Source organism: Oryx dammah, unplaced genomic scaffold (genome assembly GCF_014754425.2).
Source record: "Oryx dammah isolate SB20612 unplaced genomic scaffold, SCBI_Odam_1.1 HiC_scaffold_11, whole genome shotgun sequence".
NCBI lineage: Eukaryota > Metazoa > Chordata > Mammalia > Artiodactyla > Bovidae > Oryx > Oryx dammah.
Window position 1 is genome coordinate 12,414,230 of NW_024070195.1, and position 21,575 is coordinate 12,435,804.

The 21,575-nt window shown below is 43.0% G+C and overlaps 1 protein-coding gene across 11 annotated transcripts in view; it reads right to left on the reverse strand.

Annotated features, from left to right (window-relative positions):
• Positions 1 to 21,575, reverse strand: part of KIF13A (kinesin family member 13A) — a 197,354-nt gene that overhangs the window by 53,377 nt on the left and 122,402 nt on the right. For all 11 annotated transcript variants that reach the window (XM_040249332.1, XM_040249327.1, XM_040249331.1 and 8 more), the window contains exons 10-14: positions 10,411 to 10,522; positions 9,814 to 10,026; positions 7,338 to 7,448; positions 5,315 to 5,449; positions 3,563 to 3,693 (exon numbers count right to left, since the gene is read on the reverse strand). In XM_040249332.1, coding sequence (XP_040105266.1) covers positions 3,563 to 3,693; positions 5,315 to 5,449; positions 7,338 to 7,448; positions 9,814 to 10,026; positions 10,411 to 10,522 — 702 coding nt within the window. The remainder of the gene's footprint in view (positions 1 to 3,562; positions 3,694 to 5,314; positions 5,450 to 7,337; positions 7,449 to 9,813; positions 10,027 to 10,410; positions 10,523 to 21,575) is intronic.

The window sequence follows — 21,575 nt, forward strand, 5'->3', positions numbered from 1 at the left end:
TGGACTGTAGCCCACCAGGCTCCGCTGTCCATGGGATTCTCTAAGCAAGAGTACTGGGGTGGGTTGCCATTTCCTTCTCCAGGGGATCTTCCCAACCCAGGGATCGAACCCAGGTCTCCCGCATTGCAGGCAGACGCTTTAACCTCTGAGCCACCAGGGAAGGAAGCCACCATTCTCACTAGCCATATGTCAATTCTCAAGAGCCCCACCTCAATGTGTGTGTGTGCCTATTTGCGACCCCATGGACTGTAGCCCCTCCAGGCTCCTCTGTCCGTGGGATTTTCCAGGCAAGGATAATGGAGTGGGTTGCCATTTCCTACTCCAGGGGATCTTCCTGACTCAGGGACTGAATGTGTGTCTCCTGCATTGGCAGGTGGATTCTTTACCGCTGAGCCACCAGGAAAGCCCACATCACCTTGATAGTGGCTACCAAAATGGTCTCAGCAGATAGAGAACCTTTCCATGGTCTCAGAAAGTTCTACTGAGCAGTGTTATTCTAGAATAAAACTAAAAACAGTTCCAGAGTAAATCAGAGAGAAATACAATAATATTTACTTCTTTTACTTATTACTTCTGTGATCATCTGTATCTTTAGATACACTATTCTAGGTACTTGCTTATACACACACATACATACATATACACATGAACATATCAAGCTCTTACTACAATAATATAAAAAAGAAAAAGTTACGCAAACTGCTTGGTTTGGCAATGTACCCAAGCCAAGAAATTAGCATAGAAGTAATTTCCACTTGGACACATGCCAGGGGTACATGGAGGAAGCAAATATAAAATCTCTTTGCAGGAAATTATGTAGCCTCATCTAGGCCACAATACTCCTACAAACCGCTGAAGAGGAACAAATCTAAAAAATTATGAACTGCTTTAGGAAGCAAAGTTATCAGGAGATACAACAAACAGTTGGACTGAAGCCCCAACAACATCAAAGAAGAGCATTTCCAAATGAAGGCAATGAAATAAGTAAAAACAAAATTACTAAAGCATACAATGGAGTATAACCAAAATTCTACCAATAGAGGCCAGGCATATCGTAAAAAAGACTTCTTAGACTTCTCCAAATGAAAAACAGAGATGCTGAGATTAACACTCAATAGACTGTAGTTAAGCAGCAGGTAAGACATGCAAAGATAGACTCGGGGAAAAGTCAAGGAAATAATGACTATCCCTTCACCCCATGTCCTGCTCTTGCTATGTCTCCAATCCCATTCCCACCTTCTCCGCCCACTTCCTCACCTCCTAGTCTTCCTTCTTTGTTTATTTTCCTTCCATATCCACAACTGCCTGGTACCCAAACACCCACTGGCTGTTAATGTCTTCCTAACTGCTATGTCCCACAGAAGCTCTTTAACTTCTATACTGACCTCTTCTTTAAATGTTCTTTCCTTGGATTCCATCATTGTTCCTTGACTCTCTGACTCCCTGTCTCAGCCCCCTTCATGGATTATCTTCAGACATTGGTTTAACGCTTCCACTATTCATTCTAGATCCACTTTCAAAACAGGCAACACATAACACCCAACTCTGTATCTTTAGTGTAGGGTCTACAGCGCTAAATCCAACGTGCACCTGGAAATCTTCACACTGATATCCCAAGGACAGCTCACTCAAAATATCCCAAACTGAACTCATTACTACTCATTACCTATCATCCTGCAGGCCTGTTCCTCCTCTAATATACCTTATCTTGACTTAGTAGCACCACTGTTTATCTCATTTCTAAGACAGAAACTTAATAGTGCTGACTGCTTTTCCTTTACTGAGTTCCTATGCTGTCTCTGAGCACATCACGAAATCTCGCCAACTCTTACATAATTCTAAAATATATTTTGTTCTTCACTTCTTTTGCTACTGTGCATTCGCATGACAAGAGCATATCCTAAGTCTTGCAACCCCCCCACACTTTTATAGTGATCAGATTTGCAAGTTATAAAGATCCCTTTAGACGGAGCACATAGCTTCCTGTAAAATAACTCTTGTTTCTATACATCCTCCTCCACTAGGCTTTGAGTCACTATACTTGGACACTCCCAGCACAGAGCCTAGAGCAAGCATACTGAATGAATGAACCGCTGCCCTCAGGGAACAGGAAAGGAGGATTGGGCAGGGTGCAAAGGGAAGAAAAGTAGGGTAAAAAGACTTGGAGGTAAAATCAGGTATGAGGAGATCTCCTGAATAAGATCCTTTTCAGATATAGAGTTGAAAGGGAAAATGACTAAATTGTCACGTTGTGTGTGTGTGTGCATGTATGTGTACATACACACATAATTTTGTCAATTAAAAAAGCAGGAAAACAACTCCAGAGCTTCTAATGTGCGGTACAGCACAAAGCTCAATTTTATTTGAACTTGGAATAAATAGAAATTAAGGAATAATATCATTTTATCATTAAATATGTTAACAATATATCACTTTAACACAAGACCTACAACTTTCACGAATCATGCATGTTGGTAGTTTCAGTCTCAGGTTTTCATCACTTGGAAATGTATATGGCTGACATTAACAGAATAATTTGACAAGAATGCAGTTTTCTTCATAAAAATGTATGTTTTGAATTATAATGCTGTGTGTTAATGAATATTGTTTTAAGACTTCATTTTATCCGTGCTTATAAAATAATTGAAGACATCATTTAGTATAAATTAAAAAGTAAATATATTACCCTGTCAATTCTCAAATTTTTACATATTATAGCTTAGCTTAGGAATTCTTCATATAATGGAGTTATCTGATTAATAACTGCTTTTCATATAATGCATTATATGGGTAACAACTAACTTCATTCAATATTTATGTGTGTCAGGCACTGAGGGAAGCAATTTGTATGTTTTGTCTACCTTTAGCCTTATTTATCACATGAGGGAATTGAAGATTAGATAAAAGAGGTATCTTATCTAAGATCACCCAGCTAGTGAAGGCAGAATCAGCCACATGGAAGCTGGTGCTCTAAATTTTGTTTACACAGCTCTCTACAAGCAGAAAGCAAAAGCGAGTGTGGCTTTAACTTTGATAACTGAACAAACAGAAAGGGGCAGTCTACTCCTGAAAATGAGGCACTTAAGCTATGTTAAGGTACTTCTTCCCTACCATCTCTTTATTTTTATTATTTTAAAATTAATTTTTATTGGAGTCTAGGGCTTTCCAGGTGGCTCAGCAGTAAAGAATCCGCCTGCCAATGCAGGAGACAAGAGTTTAATCCCTGAGTCTGGAAGATTCCCTGGAGAAGGAAGTGGCAACGGAATACTCCAGTATTCTTGCTTAGAAAACTCCATGGACAGAGGCACCTGGTGGGCTACAGTGTATAGGGTTTAAGAGCTGGACAGGACTTAGCTACTCAACAACGACGATAACAACAGTTGCTTTACAATGTTCTGTTAGTTTCTGCTGTATGGCAAGGTAAATCAGCCACGTGGATACATATATTCCCTCTTCCTTGGATTTCCTTCCCATTTAGGTCCTCACAGAGCATTTAAGCAGAGCTCCCTGCGCTACGCGGTAGGTAGGCTCTCATTAGTTATCTATACGGTACTTTTCTTACCGTGCATTTTCTTTCGGAGTGAGGCTGACCTCTCCATCAGAGCCAATGTCAATCTCACAGTGCTCAGGCTGAATTCCTATCCCAAAGAGCTGGATGTCCTGAGAGGTATCGGCACCTACCCTGGTGTGGTCCTGGTAACAGATTGTTCAAGAAAGAAACACCTGTACTTGCAGGTAACTCAGTAAAAGTTTATCACAGTCAATTTGAATAACCCAACAGAACACGGATAACAACATTAGGTGAATCAGACAGGAGATGTGAGATCTGGTGCATTGTAGGTCAAAAGCTTACCTCAACACTCTAAATTTAAAACGTGTTTAAACACTATAGAAAACAACAAAACAAAACTCTAATCAACAGTGATTAGCTATTATTTTAGAACATAAAGAAGTCAGATTTGACAATAAAATACTTTGAGCTCCAATTTTAACTTGATGACTATTTATGTGATCACGGCGAAGCCATTTCATTCTAAGCCTGTTTTTTTATTCCCTGCAAAACCAAAACAGTATTATTATGATCTAATGAATAGGATTCTTTCTCAAGAATCACCTGAGTTAACAGTGAAAGTCTTTGAGAAAAGCTATACAAACTCAAGAACCACTGAAAATAGTTTCATGGAAAATCATATTTTCAAGTACAGAACTTTTAAAATGATAAACAGCTGAGTTGCTAATACTAAATTACAGAGTATTCATGCCTGTGGGTTATACAGTGTACACATTAGCATGATTCTTAAGTACTTCAAAACGCAGACATGTGAGGACTGTGATTCCTGGTGACTGGGTCCAGTGTGCAGCCCCCTTGCTTGATCTGTTGCTCTAAAAATCATGCCGTCTCTGTGATAATAACACTTCCCTATTCAACAGAGAAAGGGCAGTACATGGTCTTTCAAAATTAAGATTTCAGAAACAATCCCTTACCACTTCATCCTTTCTTAAATGAATAGATCTTAGTCTGTGAGTGGACTCGCAATAAGTCAGGGGCTATTTGTATCATATTTGTTTCTGGAAAAGGTAGAATAACAAGGATTCTAGAAGACTGAGGCTCCTTTCTTCACCTCAAGCTTATTCTCCACTGCATTCTGCATATTCATGAGGCAGCTCAGAATCATCCCTAACGAAGGAGTTTGACAACCGCTGCAGCGACCCCTGCAGTATGGTCAGTGACATGACCTTGAGGCCACAGGGCCAAATCCCAAAGCCCACACCCGTCTCCACACCTGAGGGTGATCATGGGACCAAGAGTTACTTCCTGAGGACACAGGTTTAGAAGGGATGGACATGGAAGAACCCTAGGGAAAAACCCTAGCTGTGTAATTTCCCATCAGAGTCTGCTTCAGGCTTGTGCTGACCTGAAGATCCCCTTAGGATTACTCAGAAGCATAATGGTGACTCTCCAGAGCTTCTCAGAATCCAGTTGCCATAGCCAGAGATCACCTTGACACCCTTGGCGGCTCCCCCTTCCCCTCTGAAATCAGCCCAGCTAGGCAGCCCCAGTATAATACTGGCTGGTCCAGAAGTTTGTTGGGGGTCCTTCCATAACATTTTATAGAAAAGATGTTTGGCCAACCCAATACAAAACAGCTAGTTCTCGCTCAGTGGTAACTTGACTGAACTACTATTCCTCTTACTTTTAATGAGAGCTAAGCTGGATACAAAAAGCAAAATCATGGGGACAGGTACCCAGACCCAAGTGGGATTGTACATGAAGGAATAAGGGTGGCAACCATCTATTATTTTACTCTCTTACCTTTAGATAATAAACCAGAAGTTCGTTGAGAGCAGGGTCTGCGTTCAGATTGACCAAGTAGCACTTGTCATCTCCCACCTTGATACCAGAAGTCTCCAGGGAAATCCCCATGCTTTCAAGTTGCCGCTGCCTCTCCTGTGCAGAGACAGACAAAAGCAGGAAAGCTCTGTTTGTTGCTCGAGTCAGGAGATGTACCTATGGAAAGCTTAAGTCACTATTTCTGGGGACAATGCCAGTGAAACGACACATTCTACTCAGCTCAGCCAAGTTCCTGAGCGTCTAAGACCTGTGACATCTTGTGACAGTGTCCCAGGAGCACCGAGGGTGAACCAGGTACCGTCCAGCCCTTAAGGCGCTTCCAGTCCAGTGGAGGGGGTAAGACCACACGGCTAGAAATGAAAGAGGAGAGCCCCGAGCCTCTGAAGAGGAACACCATGCTGCACGGCTTCAGAGGAGGGAGACTGTGATGGGTATATAGTCCAGGAAAGGCTTCAGGAAGAGAACACATTTGAGATGGTTCTTGAGGCACAGGAAGAATTTCAAGAGGAAGAAACGGGGCAGTTCCAAGGTAAGGGCAGGGGAAAGTATGGTAAGGACTCAGGATGCACTGGATGAATGCAGGTGTCAAGAGCCCCTAGCCCGAGGACCCCAAGTATAACACAGGGAGCTCTGCTCAATGTTATGGGCAGCCTGGATAGGAAGGGAGTTGGGGGAAAATGGATACACGTATAAGTATGGCTGAGTCGCTCTGTTGTGCACCCGAAACTGTTAATCGGCTATACTTCAATGTAAAATAAAAAGTTAAAAAAAGAAAAGAATCCTGAGTCAATGTGGGAAAGTAGTGGGAGATGGGGCTGGAAGAGCAGGCCTCTCCTTTTTTGCAAAAGGTCTTGAATTCATTCAAGTCAATCATGAAATGTTTTTTTGTGTTAGATACTAACCTGGGGCTAGGAATACAAGAGCAAACAAAACAAGGTTACTTCTTTCACCAAAACTTATATTCTAGTGGAAGGACACAGACCATAACAAAACAGACAAGTAAAATACAGAATTTCCTAAGGTGATATGTGCTATGAAGAAAAATAAACCAAAGTAGGAGTTATAGAAAGTTAGGTGTGTGCTTGTGATAATCTACAAAAAAACATACAAGCAAAAGGCTGGCCCAGGTCCCAGTTACTGATTTCCAGCTACCTGATTGGGGTGATTCAGTGCTTACAGGTGGTCAATGAGATGAAAATGTCATGAAATGCACAGTGTAGAATTCATATCTCACACATACAGACACTCACACATGTGTGCATGCTCAGTCCTTGCTTTTTATCTCAAATAAAGTTCATAACAGCATTTTCTAATGAGCCAAAGAATCAAACACATTGAAAATCCTATGATGTGCTATATATTATAAATTCTCTGCCAGTGCTTTGCCAGGTGATCTGAAATCACAGATTTTTGTCTAAAATGTGAAAAGCAGGACACATTAAAGATGATTCCTTACCATGCCTGCACAAATTCTGAACTCTCTTCTAGCAAACACAGGGACCCAGCAGTAACTGATACAAGACAATGAAGTCAGTGTCTAAAAATGGATTTTTGTAGGCTCTAGTTCAGCAGAAAATGCTCCTTAAGGCTTTTTTTGGGGCTGTCTCAGGTCTTAGTCACAGCATGCAGGATTTTCAACTGCAGCACATAGGGTCTAGTTCCCTGACCAGGAATTGAATCCGTGTCCCTGCATTGGGAGCACTGAGTCTTACTCAATGGATCACTAGTGAATCCCCTTAAGACTCTTTGAGGATAACAAGTAGTTTTACAGAAAAGATGGCAAATGAAGAAGAATCACTATAGCACAGGGAACGATACTCAATATCCTGTGTGATAAGCCATAATGGAAAAAAATATTTTTAAAAAGAATGTCTATCTGTGTATGACTGAGTCACTTTGCTGTATGGCACAACACTCTATGTCAACTGTACTTCAAAAAAAAAAAAAAGAATCACAATATTTTAGGCCCGGGTTATTAAGCTACCTGTGCAATTTCTTCTGTTTTCCTGAGCTTCTCTTCCCAAGTCACCGTTAGTTCTTTTATCAGCTTTTCAGACTCTTCAAGCTTCTCTTTCAGTTCAGGGGCCTTCATAGCCTTTAAAATGAAAGCAGAGATGTCAGGGGTTTTTTTAGATCTTTATTAATCAAATGATGTGAAAGAATAAATGGCTGCTCCTCTTAACGCCAGAAAAAGAAATTCCAGTGCCCTGAATTAAATTGATATAAATCATCCCAGAGTAATTTTATCCATCATACTTAAATTTCACATTTAAAGACCTCAAAGATGCTAAAGTTCACCTTCAAAATAGCAAAGTATGAGAACAAATTACTTGACTAGATTTCTTTTTCAATAAAACAAAGACCAACACAAATCACTAATAAACACATCCCAGTTATATTAACCTACCAGGAAAGGTAGAGACTCTTCTCAATCATTTTAAAATTTGAGTCTGAGCCATTTGAACTACTTTTCTTACTGAGGATAATAAACTTAGCATGCTTATTACTCACTTGGAAATAGGACATCTGGTTAAAAGGGCAGTAATTTCCCTCTGAGTTTGCTCAGTGAGAATAATTAAGAGGTCTGAATATAGACATGCAGCTTAAGAAATCTCGGGCGGGCCTTTTCTTGGCCCCCATATGTTTTTATGACACTCTGTAGTAACATGAGGCTCTGCAAAGGATAACCCTACAAACAGGAAAGATGGCAGAACTTGGACTGGAAGCTGAAGTGGTGATGATGTGGATCCGGCTGAGGATGTGTTAACTGTGTTTCACTGTGTTAACAGTAACAGAACCTGAGAGTGACAATTAGTGCTGGGCCCAAGGGGACGCACATGAAAATTCTATGTGAGGGCTGAGCACCAAAGAATTGATGCTTTTGAACTGTGGTGCTGGAGGAGACTCTTGAGAGCCCCCTGGACAGCAGGGAGATCAAACCAGTCAATCCTAAAGGAAATCAACCCGAATATCATTGGAAGGACTCATGCTGAAGCTAAAGCTCCAGTACTTTGGCCACCTGATGCGAAGAGCTGACTCATTAGAAAAGATCCTGATGTTGGGAAAGACTGAAGGCAGGAGGAGCCAGGGACAACAGAGGATGAGATGGTTGGATGGCATCACTGACTTCAATGGATATGAGTCTGAGCAAACTCCAGGAGATAGTGAAGAACAGGGAAGCCTGGCATGCTGCAGTCCACGGAGCTGAAAAGAGTCAAACACGACTGAGCTATGGCATGAACCTGCTGTGGTTCCTCTGGTCTACCCCTTTGGCCAGGCATTGTTCTGGCTACCAGGCCTGGATTACAGGGTCACAGCAGAAATGCAGATTCAGAGACAGGAGGGAGGACAGAGATGAGCCACCTACAGACCAACTCCAGAGTCATCACGCTCCTCCGAGGAATGACTCTCATCACAGTTTATCAGCATTTTAATTTTCCAGGTGTTCTACTACCCTTCTTGGCATCAATGAAAAACAAATTAAGCTCGAGGCACTCAGTGATGATTAGAATGATAATAAAAAAGAGCACCATTTACTGAGCACTTCCCATGGGCAACTCATTGCGCTAAGTGCTTTCCAGGATTGCTATTGTACTAGGGATAAACACAATTAATAAAACACGCTTCCTGCACTTGAGGAACCTGTGGCCCAGGAGAGGAGAAAGACATGTAAGCAAACAGTTACAATGCAACTCCATGATCAGCAGTAGACAGAATCTTCAGGTCCCTAGCTCTGACTTCCCTTTGTTTATGGGGTCAGAAGATAGCAGTGTGAACGAAGGTGAACTCAGAAGCCTTGGGTACACACCCGAGTCCTGGCAGGCAGAAGCATGTAACTGAAGTTGAGGCACTCGGCCCCCATCTCAGTGCTATTCCTAGTGCAGTGAGACAGTGCCTCCCCTGGCAACAGCTATTGGGAAGTGGGTATGGTTATGAAGTCTGGGTAAAGCCAAGGAAAGATGGTAACAATGTAAAAGTGATTTGGTTCCCTGTCAGGAGTTGATACAAATGAACAAAATACAAAATGAACTACTCTTAATGCTAATTATTCTTGACCACCTTGTCTGCCCGACTTAATAAGGAGATGATGATATAGAGCTAAGCTCTCTGAAAATGGCAAGGCCACGTGGAAGCTGTCATCTACAATGTTAATCAAAGCAGCACCTTTGGGTCTTAGGATTTCACACTGGAAGAGTGTGAAGGGCTGACTGACTGCTTGCAACAGTCAGGCAGTGGCAGCAACTCTCTTAACTGTCTGCCTCCTCGACCATCAGTGCCTGGGGTGCAGCCTTGCATTTCATGCTTGTTGTCCTCCTGGTGCTTAGCACGGAGAAGATGCTCATCAGCCCAGCACTGCTGAAGGACACGAGTGGAGCTGAACTGCAAGCGAGCTCGTCTTCAACACTCAGACACCGGGAGCCAGGGAGCCTGGATCACAGGGAGCGCCGGGCTCGCCGTACCTCAGCCTGTGACAGCTGCTCCCTCAGTTTCTCCACCTCCTCCCGCAGTTCCCGGATGACCTTCGCGTTGGGGTCCTCATTCACCACGGCATGGTTCACGATCCTTTTGGCCCGATCTGCGTATCTCAGCGTGGAGAGGGTCTCTTCGTAGTTGTCTGCTGCTGGGCTAATGGTGGCGATCATGGAGGTCTGGCTGTTGCCCCCCAGATTGTCCTGCAACATATTTCAAATAGCATCTTAGGAAACAGGGCCTGTTCCAGGCACAGTGCAAGAGGGAAGCGGCAACCGTGTGCAGAGGATCTTCTCTGTGAAGAGAACCTGATGTGGAAACGGGCTTGTATTTCACAAAAAATTTTGTGACAAGAGGAACGGTGATCTCTCTCTATTCACATCAAAGCACAATGCCTGTTGAACAGCATTATAATGGAAAAATGGCAACAGGAATGAGTCTTCGTCCTTGCGCGTTTAGGGATCATAGCAACACTACTGTCAGAAGTTCACTGTGTTGTCTTTGGTTAGCTTTGCACACATCTCTCAGCTGTCACCACTGAAACAGCCAATTTCTAGTTGGAAAAGAACACGAGAGCAATGAATTACCTTAAGCAGCCAAGTGAGGACTGAGTCGCGATAAGGCACAAATTTGTTTTTACCCTTGCCAGCTGCCTGGTCAGCCAGCGATGAGATAACCAACCCCAAGGTTGTAAGTGATCTGCCAACAGAAAAAGAAAAAAATTAGTTTTATGGAGAATTTATTTTGTTTATATAATAACCCTTCCAGGTACTAAGTATAAAATTATACAAAACAGTAAGTCCCTGAAGTTGATCTCATCAAGTCTACATTCCCGGAGAAGCTGAGAAAATGAAAAACAAAAAGTAACTCCCTTAGTTTAAAAGAATGAATTTAGAATCCCTGTAGAATCTATTTTGTTCAAGAGACAGGAGCTGTGAAACATTTCAGAACCTGGAAACATACATTTAAAAGATTCCTCGAGAGAATTATAATTTACTCTGAATATTATGTTTAAAGTCTCAACCATCTGCTCTTTGAGTCTAACCAGGACTACTCTGGCCTCTGATTTTCTAGGAGTAACCATGTAACTTGTAAAGCATACTTCTACCATAGGTTACGAAGTATATCCTGTTCATCTGCTTAAAGCTCGCAAGCCTTTTTCAATGTGGAGTTACCACGGTTTAACAAAAACAAAGAACCACCCAAACAGAATCCTGGAAGCTTTCCCAGGCCTACTGAGTCCCAACCAGTTAAAGGTATCTCCAGGTGATTCACGTGTGCATTAAATTTTGAGAAGTGATGGCTGAACAATACCCAAAGGGATACATATATTCAGGTGCAAGGCCTCTGAGTCTCAAAATGGTGCTGGGACCAGCAGCATCAACATGACCTGAGATCTTGTGAGAAATGCACCATCTCCAGACCCATGCAGACCTACTGAGTCAGGAAACTGAGCTTCAACAAGCCTTCCAGAAGATTCTAATGCAAGTAGAGTCTGAGAACCACTGGTCTAGGCTAATGAGCTTCCCCTGGTGGAAGTGAAAGTGTTAGTCACTCAGTCATGTCCAACTCTCTGTGACCCCATGGACTGTAGCCCGCCACGCTCCTCTATCTATGGGATTCTCCAGGCAAGAATACTGGAGCGGGTTGCTGTGCCCTCCTCCAGGGGATCTTCCTGACCCAGGGCACGAACCCACATCTCTTATGTCTCCTGCATTGGCAGGCAGGTTCTCTACCACCTGCGCCACCTGGGAACCTCCACTGGTGGTTAATACATATTCTCTGTACTTGCAAAAAAGATCACCATAGAAACACCAGATTTGTGGTATTGAAGAATGGACAGCCTCATATCATAGTTAAGTACCAACCGTTCTTTTAAAAGAAATCAACTGGACTCCAAGTTTAGCAGCCAGAAAAGATCAGTCTCAGGACATCTCTTGGGACTGCTAGGAAGGTAACATGATACCACAAAGACAAAAGGTTTTGCAAATGATGAAAGAATTAAATGCTACTACTTATTTATAAAAACCAGGAAGATCAGCAGGGGACTAGAGGTTAGCAAGTGAAAGACAACATTGGTTTCTTCCTAACGTTGACAGTAGATTTCCATTAAATAAGCTGAAAGGAGTAAAACCATATTTCCCACAAAATAAAATTCTCCAAAGGTGACTCACTGGAGAAGTCACTGAAATACAAAGCAATGCCAAGAGGCAGAAAATGAGCCAGAACTTTGATAACTAACACCCATTACTGCCAAGTGACATAAAGATGTACATCATAATTGACAAATTTAAAAGTTAAACAAATCCACCCCAAGAGAAACGAAAACATATGTCCATATGAAAACTTGCATAAGAATTTCATAGCAGCGATAGTCACAACAGCCAAAGTGTAGAAGCAGCTCAAATGTCCACTGAATAATGAAGAGAATACAATGTGATGTGCCCTTGCAATGGAGTAGTATTCAGCCGTATGAGAGGAATGAAGTTCTGACATGTGCGATAACATGAAGAACCTTGAAAATGATAAGAGAAAGAACCCAAACACAAAAAGCCACTGTCCTGGGCTATACAGTGCCCCCCACCATCCAATTCATGGCCAGCAGAGCCTCAGGTGTGTCCTCTTTTGAAAATAAGGTCCTTGCATAGTTTTTGGGTTAGCCAGAAAGTTCATTCAAATAGGGACCACGTTGTTAAATAAAGTTCTTGGTGCAAATGTCTCTTACTTTTCTTAAAGCTGAATGAGGAACTTCCCTAGTAGTACAGTGGATGAGAATCTGCCTGCCAATGCAGGGGACATGGGTTCAATTCCTGGTCCAGGAAGGGAGGTCCCCAACCAATGGTTAACAATTTTAAGAAAGAAAAATGTGCATGACCTATATGAAACAGAGGAAAAATGAGTTCAATATAAGGCAAAAATACATTTCTGCCTAGATAAAGAATATAAGGCATTTTTCACATTTTGCAACTATTGAAATGGAATTCTCATTTGGAAGCAATCCTTTGGACTGTTCCTAATTTTTAATACCCAAATGCAGCAGAAATTATTTTAATTCATACCATCTATGAAGAGCTCAGTGACTCAAGGGTCAATATCAGCAACGCTGAGGTTAACAGTGGTCCTACAGCTCTATATAACCAAACAAGTTTATATACAAGCTCTATATAACTGCACAAGCCAACAAAGGACCATCCAGTCAAAATTATGGTTTTTCCAGGAGTCATGTATGGATGTGAGAGTTGGACTATAAAGAAAGCTGAGCACTGAAGAATTGATGCTTTTGAACTGTGGTGTTGGAGAAGACTCTTGAGAGTCCCTTGGACTGCAAGGAGATCCCACCAGTCCATCCTAAAGGGAATCAGTCCAGAATATTCATTGAAAGGACTGATGCTGAAGCTGAAACTCCAACACTTTGGTCACCTGATGCAAATAACTGACTCTTTGGAAAAGACCCTGATGCTGGGAAAGATTGAAGGCAGGAGGCAAAGGGGACAACAGAGGATGAGATAGTTGGATGGCATCACCGACTCAATGGACGTGAGTTTAAGCAAGCTTTGGGAGTTGATGATGGACAGTGAAGCCTGGTGTGCTACAATCCATGAGGTCGCAAAGAGTCGGACACAACTGAGCAACTGAACTGAACTGAACTGACAGCTGTATATAACTTGCTCAGTTAGAGAAGCTTATCACTCATAGAGGCCACACTCTACCTAACAGTGTGCACATCCTCAAAACAAGAACTTCACCTAAACCTATTATGGTCTCCTTGGAACAAAAAGAAATACGCTGCAGGGTGAGTGGGACTCAGTGATGACTGAGAGGTCACCAGATCACCAGTGACAAGGGGTCCATGCCAACACCCCCTACCAGGTCCCACCTAGAAGCAGCGATCTGGGGGCTTCTAGAATCCTAAAAACCATTTGAAAGTTCAATGTTTGAAAGTTGAACACCAGGCTTACATATTTTAATGGGAATTTTACATCCAGGGATCTTAAAATATAATAAAATCACTGATTATGGATTAGTCCTGTCGTTGTAGCCTGGAGGCAAATGAACAGATCACAGATATCAGAATGGGTGGGAGTTTCTTGGTCAATTTTAGGGGCTGAAAAGGAATCTTTCTAATTCTAGCAGATCACTGTTCCTTTTCTGAATTTGTTGGAGGTATAGACAGTGTGTGTGCATGCGTGCTTAGTTGCTTCAGTCATATCCGATCCTGTGCTACCCCATGGATTACAGTCCACCAGGCTCCTGTGTCCATAGGATTCTCCAGGCAAGAATACTGGAGTGGGTTCCCATGCCCTTCCCCAGGGCATCGTCCCGACCCAGGGACTGAACCAGCATCTCTTATGTCTCCTGCATTGAGTGGCGGATTCTTTACCACTAGCGCCACCTGGGAAGCCTGGAGATAGTGAGGAAGCTCCTAAGTGGTAAATCTCTCACCATAAATTCTTGGCCATGGTGGTGGGGAGGAGAAGGGAGAGGGGCTGGCTGGGGAGAAAGGAAGACTTAAGCCAGGAGATAACATCTATAAACAATTATCTATACAAGGGAGAATTCGGGACCAAAAAGAAAGTAAATAAAACTTAGGTGGATCAATAGCAAAATAAAGTAACTCATTGAAAAAAAATTGTCATATTCTAACTTTTTTTTTGCTTTTCTTTTGTCTAGTCAAAGCTATGGTTTTTCCAGTAGTCATGTATGGATGTGAGAATTAGACTATAAAGAAAGCTGAGTGCCGAAGAACTGATGCTTTTGAACTGTGGTGTTGGAAAAGACTCCTGAGAGTCCCTTGGACTGCAAGGAGATCAAACCAGTCCATCCTAAAGGAAATCAGTCCTGAATATTCATTGGAAGGACTGATACTGAAGCTGAAGCACCAGTACTTTGGCCACCTGATGCAAAGAACTGACTCACTGGAAAAGACTCTGATGCTGGGACAGACTGAAGGTGGGAGAAGAAGGGGCCGACAGAGGATGAGATGGTTGGATGGCATCACCAACTCAATGGACAAGAGTTTGAGCAAGCTCTGGAAGCTGGTGATGGACAGGGAAGCCTGGCATGCTGCAGTCCATGGGGTCGCAAAGAGTTGGACACGACTGAGCGACCAAACTGAACTGTATCTTTCTTAAACCTAGTTCTCTTGAAACTCTAATCATCAGATTCCTTCCCATAGGAGTAGATATGATGTGACGTGAGTTACCTGTATTGCCTAGGATGGATTTCAAATTTATTTTATCTTGTTTCCAGTTACCTTTTTCTAAGGTCATAAGTGTAGTACTTATGAAACTTTATCAGAACCAGGTGTGTATTTCTGTTTCTATAGACTGTGACCACCTTAGCAGCAGAGACGACTGTGTCTTGCTTACAAAAAGCACGCATTCAATATTTGCCAAGTTACAGGGAATCTAGAATACACTGAAGAACAGAACGCGAACCTCTTTTTAGAAAGGACTAATTCAATGATGGTTTTGGTACACTCTGTGGCTACTGGCCCAATATCCATTTTCCCTTTTCTCACTTGCTAACGGACATTTGAAGATGCTGGGAAGCACACGTCAAGCTAAGAACTCTACAGAGTCCTCTGCAGCTTGGGGAAGCCATGAAACACAGTTCTGGCCAATGAGAGGCAGAGAGGGAGACATTTGTGGGAGGGGCTTTCAAGCAAGTTATGATTCTCTGGATAAAAAAGCACACATTCAGCTTATAGAAGCTAGAGGTCCTTTCCTCATCTTGTTTGGAACAAAGATGTGGATACGATGCCTAAAATGGTAGAGCTGTCTTGGGGTCAGGAGAACCACATGAACACACACTAAGGTTAGTACAGCTGTGTGCCTGATGGCATTTTTGAGGTGCTGGACCAACCTCTGGACTTCTTTTTAAGTAAGAAGGATGAACTTATCACTTGGTTGTCACTGGAGTGGTTTTAGTTGCTTGCTGCTGCTAAGTTGCTTCAGTCATGTCCGATTCTGTGCAACCCCATAGATGGCAGCCCATCAGGCTCCTCTGTCCCTGGGATTCTCCAGGCAAGAATACTGGAGTGGGTTGCCATTTCCTTCTCCTTCTGTTGCTTGCAGCAGAATGTAATCCTTGGCTTTTACAGAATTAGTTGAAAGGTGATCAGGTTAGCAGCATTGAGTTTAGCACTCCTCCCCAGAAAGTCCCCACTCCTTACGGGAAAGGAGAAATGCAAAATGTGGCAATTTATGGGGAAAGGACAGCACCATCACATGACAGAACAGGAAAGAAAACAGTGACATCTATAGTATGGGCCTCATTTCCACTCACCACTGTTATCCAGTGACTGATGAAATCATTAAATTCAATGTTCATCCAATGAGTGTCATTCCCAATCTCATTTCCATTCCAATGATTGTGCTATAATTAAAAAGCCTGTCCTAACATTTCGAAAAACAGGTTCTTTTGCACATTTGTTCTGGACACATTAAAATGTTATACCTAGAATTCTGACATCAAGTAAAATCAAGAATGATAGAGTTATATGAGATTCATTGCAGGTTCTCAGAGCTTTTAGCACTGGGAATCTCCAAAGGAAGATTTGTTGTTGTTTTTTAAATATTAAAAAATAATAATTTTATTTATTTTTGGCTGTGCTGGGTCTTCGTTGCTGGGCGGGCTTTTCTCTAGTTTCGGAGAGTGGGAGCTACTCTCTAATTGTGGTCTGTGGGCTTCTCATTGCCGTGGCTTCTCCTGCTGTGGAGTCTGGGCTCCAGGGCGTGTGGGCTCAGTAGCTGTGGCTTCCTCAAGAGCTTAGTTGCCCCACGGCATGTGGGATCTTCTAAGACCAAGGAGCAAACTCGTGTCTCCTGCTTTGGCAGGCAGATTCTTTACCACCGAGCCGCCAGGGAAGCCCTGAAATATTTTTTAACTTATTTTGCCACGCTAAGTCTTAACTGTGGCATGTGGGCTCTTCAGTTGCAGCATGTGGGATCTAGTTCCCTGACCAGGGGTCGAATCCGTGCCCCCGGCATTGGGAACATAGAGTATTGGCCACTGGACCACCAGGGAGGTCCCTCTAAAGGAAGGTTTTAGAAACAAATCTTTCTCAAAATTATTTATCTAGGGGTCATTTTCTCCCCAGCGCTACCCGAGGAACTAGTATTTCACAAGAATTCTTTGAGAAAGCCTAAAGTGACAATGGGACATTGCCCCAAAGGTGTGGCTACTACCTTCCCAGGAGCAGATCTTTGCTGTGTCGTTCATGGGTCTCTTTGTGTTAAGATATGTGGATATCTTTCTTCACATACGGGGACCATTTGATGTACAAGTGGTAAATTAACAAGTACCACCACCTGCCCTTGAATAATGGACAGAAGGCAGGCCACTTTTACTCTTCCGAGATACAAGCTCATGTCGAGTTATGCAGGCAAAACCCACTGACATGAGGTTTCCAAGATGAAATCAACAAGCATCATGGAGGGTACTCAAGAAGAAAAAAAGGAGGACTGAGTCACATGAAACATTAGAAACACTGTACTTAAAAGTTACGACAACATAAATTATAAGACAGAATCCTAGGGATAACATATATTAATATCCCTCAAACAAGTGTTCAGTAGAATCCATTTTTTAGAAATGTTTGGTATATACTCTATTAACCACAGTAACTGAAATAGAAAAAAGACTGGGAAAGATACTCATTAGATGAATACTGTTGGCATTTAAAGGTTGGCTGTTGCTGAGGATAAAACAGAACCATCTTTGGCGACATCCCTCGGGGTATGAGAGTGTCCCATGATATAAGTGAATTCCCAGAGAAGCTGAACCAGCCAGGCTCTGGCAGCAGGGAAAGACGCTGCCCTTCCACCCTCAGTAGAAGGGCGAACAGCAGACAGTCCCAGGTGTGTCCTCTGCGAAGACAGTCTCCAGACGACCCCTCCCTCCCCAGCCCTGAACAAGCCACGGTGGAGCAGCCACACAGTGCCTTGGCGCGCCACGTGAAGCAATAACGTGCGCTGTAAAGCTCTTAAGAGCTTAAGGAGAGATGGAGCTCTTAAACCCACAGCCCATTAAGCAGACACTAATGTCTGTGTGAAGTCCCTGCCAGGTCTGCTTAAGAGGATTATTTGTGTTTCATCCAAAGAAACCCCAATAGGCGGCCGAGAGAAAGCTCAGGAAACATGTCAGTGAGTTCCTTCAGTTTAGCCCTCCACTGGGCATGACGTTAAGGCTTAGAAAGCCATTTGTGGAAGTAATGCGCAGCAGTTTTGATACATTATTTATTTTCGTTACTAGGACACACTTACAGAGAGCTTCCTACGGGTAGGTCTGTTCTAAGTGGCCGACAAGTCGTCACGAATTGAATCCCCACGAAAGCCCTACTCCGAGTGTTTCCTCATCTACATTTTACAGGTGAGGAAACTGAGGCACAACAGGGTCACACCCTTAGTTTCTGTAACTAAGAAACTCCCGTGTCTCCTCTGGGAAGCCTCCCAAATCTTCCGGCCTGTTGTCATTCATGTCCCCACCACACCTGGTGTGTAAGTTTTATGGCACTTAATGTATTAATATCACTCCCTCCTCCCCCTCCTCCTCCACTCTGCCACCAAAGATCTCCTTCCCCACTGGACCTTGAACTTCCTGAAGCCAGGGTCTCATCTTAGTCAGCCCTTTCTTCTTATGCCCAGTCAGTGTTTGACACTTATTTGCTAGACCGAGCAAAACAGTACAGGTCCATTTATCACTTATCTGATAGCCTTAGGGCCACGTTTGTTTTGAAATTCAGAATGTTTTTGGATTTTAGGAAGCTCAGTGCATACACTTTTACATATGACCACCAGGGGGATCTGGGACAGCAGCCCATAGTAAAATCCATGAACATTTCTACAGCTAAACATATGAATGGCCACACTAAGTGAGTAAATAAAGCCCATATGTGAAGAAAAAGACCTCATTCGAGTTCACATGCGGGTTCACCAACAAGTGAACTACAAAGGAAACAGGAAAAGCATTTGGTTTTCAGAGCTCTTTGGCTTCCCTGGAGGCGCAGATGGTAGTCTGCCTGCAGTGCGCAAGACTGGGGTTCGATCCCTGGGTCGGGAAGATCCCCTAGAGAAGGAAATGGCAACCTACTCCAGTATTCTTTCCTAGAGAATTCCATGGACAGAGGAGCCTTGTGGGGCATGGGGTCACAAAGAGTCAGACACAACTGAGTGGCTTCACTGTGGATTTTGGACCCACAGGTAGTTGTCTTTCTATGAAGGTCTCTAAGACAGCTGCGCAGACCTCACGGCATGGTCATCCTGTGAGATGTCCCATTAAACCAGTGACCACGTGGAGAGCTGGAGGACACCTGGTGGAGACCTGGATCCGTGGTGGGCGCCTGGCATACATGGACCCGCTCAGGGAGCTGAGAGAAACAGGTGGAGGGATGAAAACAGCCCTGACTGAGCTTCAAGGGAAAGGGTTCAGACGCAGCTCCACTCCCTTCGAGCCAGCTATTTTGGGAAAAGCACAAGACCAACTTGGCAGACACCCATGGGCTGGTAAATGTGTCCTAAAAAAAAAAACAGTTTCATGCTTCAGTGCTGGCTGATGGCATACTTCTAATGTGCCTTTTGCTTTTTCAGATAAAGTATTAATAATTTACTGTATCTCAACCTATGTGTTCCTCTTCGAGGGCAGTGATGATGCTATAACAAATTTGTGTGGCTCAAAGCCACACAAATCATCCTATAGTTCTGGAGACTGGAAGTCCAGAATGGGTTTCTCTGGGATAAAAGTTGCCTTGCTTTTTCCAGCTTCCACGGGTGCCCCAGTCTCTTGGCTCATGGCCCCTCCGTCCATCCACATGTGAGCAGTGAGCTATGAGGTTTTTCTCACCCCACGTCACTCTGACACTGGCTCTCCAACCTCCTTTCACTTGTAAGGAGCTCCGTGATTACAAGAGACCCACTCATCTCACATGCTAGCAAAATAATGCTGAAAATTCTCCAAGCCAGGCTTCAACAGTATGTGAACTGAGAACTTCCAGATGTTCAAGCTGGATTTAGAAAAGGCAGAGGAACTAGAGATCAAATTGCCAACATCCGTTGTATCACAGAAAAAGCAAGAGAGTTCCAGAAAAACATCTATTTCTGCTTCATTGACTAGGCTAAAGCCTTTGACTGTGTGGATCACAACAAACTGTGGAAAATTCTTCAAGAGATGGGAATACCAGACCACCATACCTGCCTCCTGAGAAATCTGTATGCAGGTCAAGAAGCAACAGTTAGAACCAGACACGGAAAAACGTACTGGTTCCAAATTGGGAAAGGAGTATGTCAAGGCTGTATATTGTCACCCTGCTTATTTAACTTACATGCAGAGTACATCATGTGAAATGCTGAGCTGGATGAAGAACAAGCTTAAATCAAGATTGGCAGGAGAAATATCAATAACCTCAGATATGCAGATGACACCACCCTTACGGCAGAAAGTGAAGAAGAACTAAAGAGCTTCTTGATGAAAATGAAAGATGAAAGTGAAAAGGCTGGCTTAAAACTCAACATTCAGAAAACTAAGATCATGGCATCTGGTCCTATCGCTTCATGGCAAATAGATGGGCAAACAATGGCAACAGTGACAGACTTTAGTTTCTTGGGCTCCAAAATCACTGCGGATGATGACTGCAGCCATGAAATTAAAAGATTTGCTCCTTGGAAGAAAAGGTATGACCAACCTAGACCTTTTTAATATGCTGAGATATATTAAAAAGCAGAGACATTACTTTGCCAAGAAAGGTCCATCTAGTCAAAGCTATGGTTTTTTCAGTGGTCATGTATGGATGTGAGAGCTGGACCATAAAGAAAGCTGAGCACTGAAAAATTGGTGCTTTTGAACTGTGGTGTTGGAGAAGACTCTTGAGAGTCCCTTGGACTGCAAGGAGATCAAACCAGTCCATTCTGAAGGAGATCTCTCCTGAATATTCATTGGAAGGACTGATGCTGAAGCTCCAGTACTCTGGTCACCTGATGCAAAGAACTGACTCATTGGAAAAGACCCTGATGCTGGGAAAGACTGAAGGCTGGAGAAGAAGGGGACGACAGAGGATGAGATGGTTGGATGGCATCACCGACTCGATGGACATGAGTTTGAGCAAGCTCTGGGAGCTGGTGGTCAGGGAAGCCTGGTGTGCTGCAGTCCATGGTGTCGCAAAGAGTCAGACACAACTGAGTGAGTGAACTGCACTGAACTGATCCAAATATTCTTCTCATTGCAACATCTTTAACTTAATCACACCTGCCAAACCCCTTTGCAGGTAACGTATGCACATGTTTTGGGAATTAGGACTTGGATGTATTTGGGGGGCAGGGAGGCAATATTCTGTCAGCAACAAAGTTCCTCTTGCATCCCCACATCTAATGTGCCACACACATAGCAGAGGCCTGCTCAGCTTTTATTTATATTATATAAATGTATATGTCCAACTATCTATTTCCTCATCTTTAAACAGAGACAATAAATACATATAATGAACCTCACATGAAATAATGCATATGAAAGTGTCCCCAAACTAAAAAGAACTCCAAAAATGTAGGTATCTCACAGATTATTAGTAAGGAATACATACATCCCTTTGTGAAAGAGCCAGCATATAAGGAAAGACAGCAAGATGCTAAGAGATATCCATTCAATTCATTAAGTCATAATGGAAAAGAGCCAGTAGCTGGAATATCTAAGTCATGTCATGTGTGGCTTTGATGTGGTCCAGTTTGTGACACTATATAATTTAGTGTCCAAATGGGGGGGG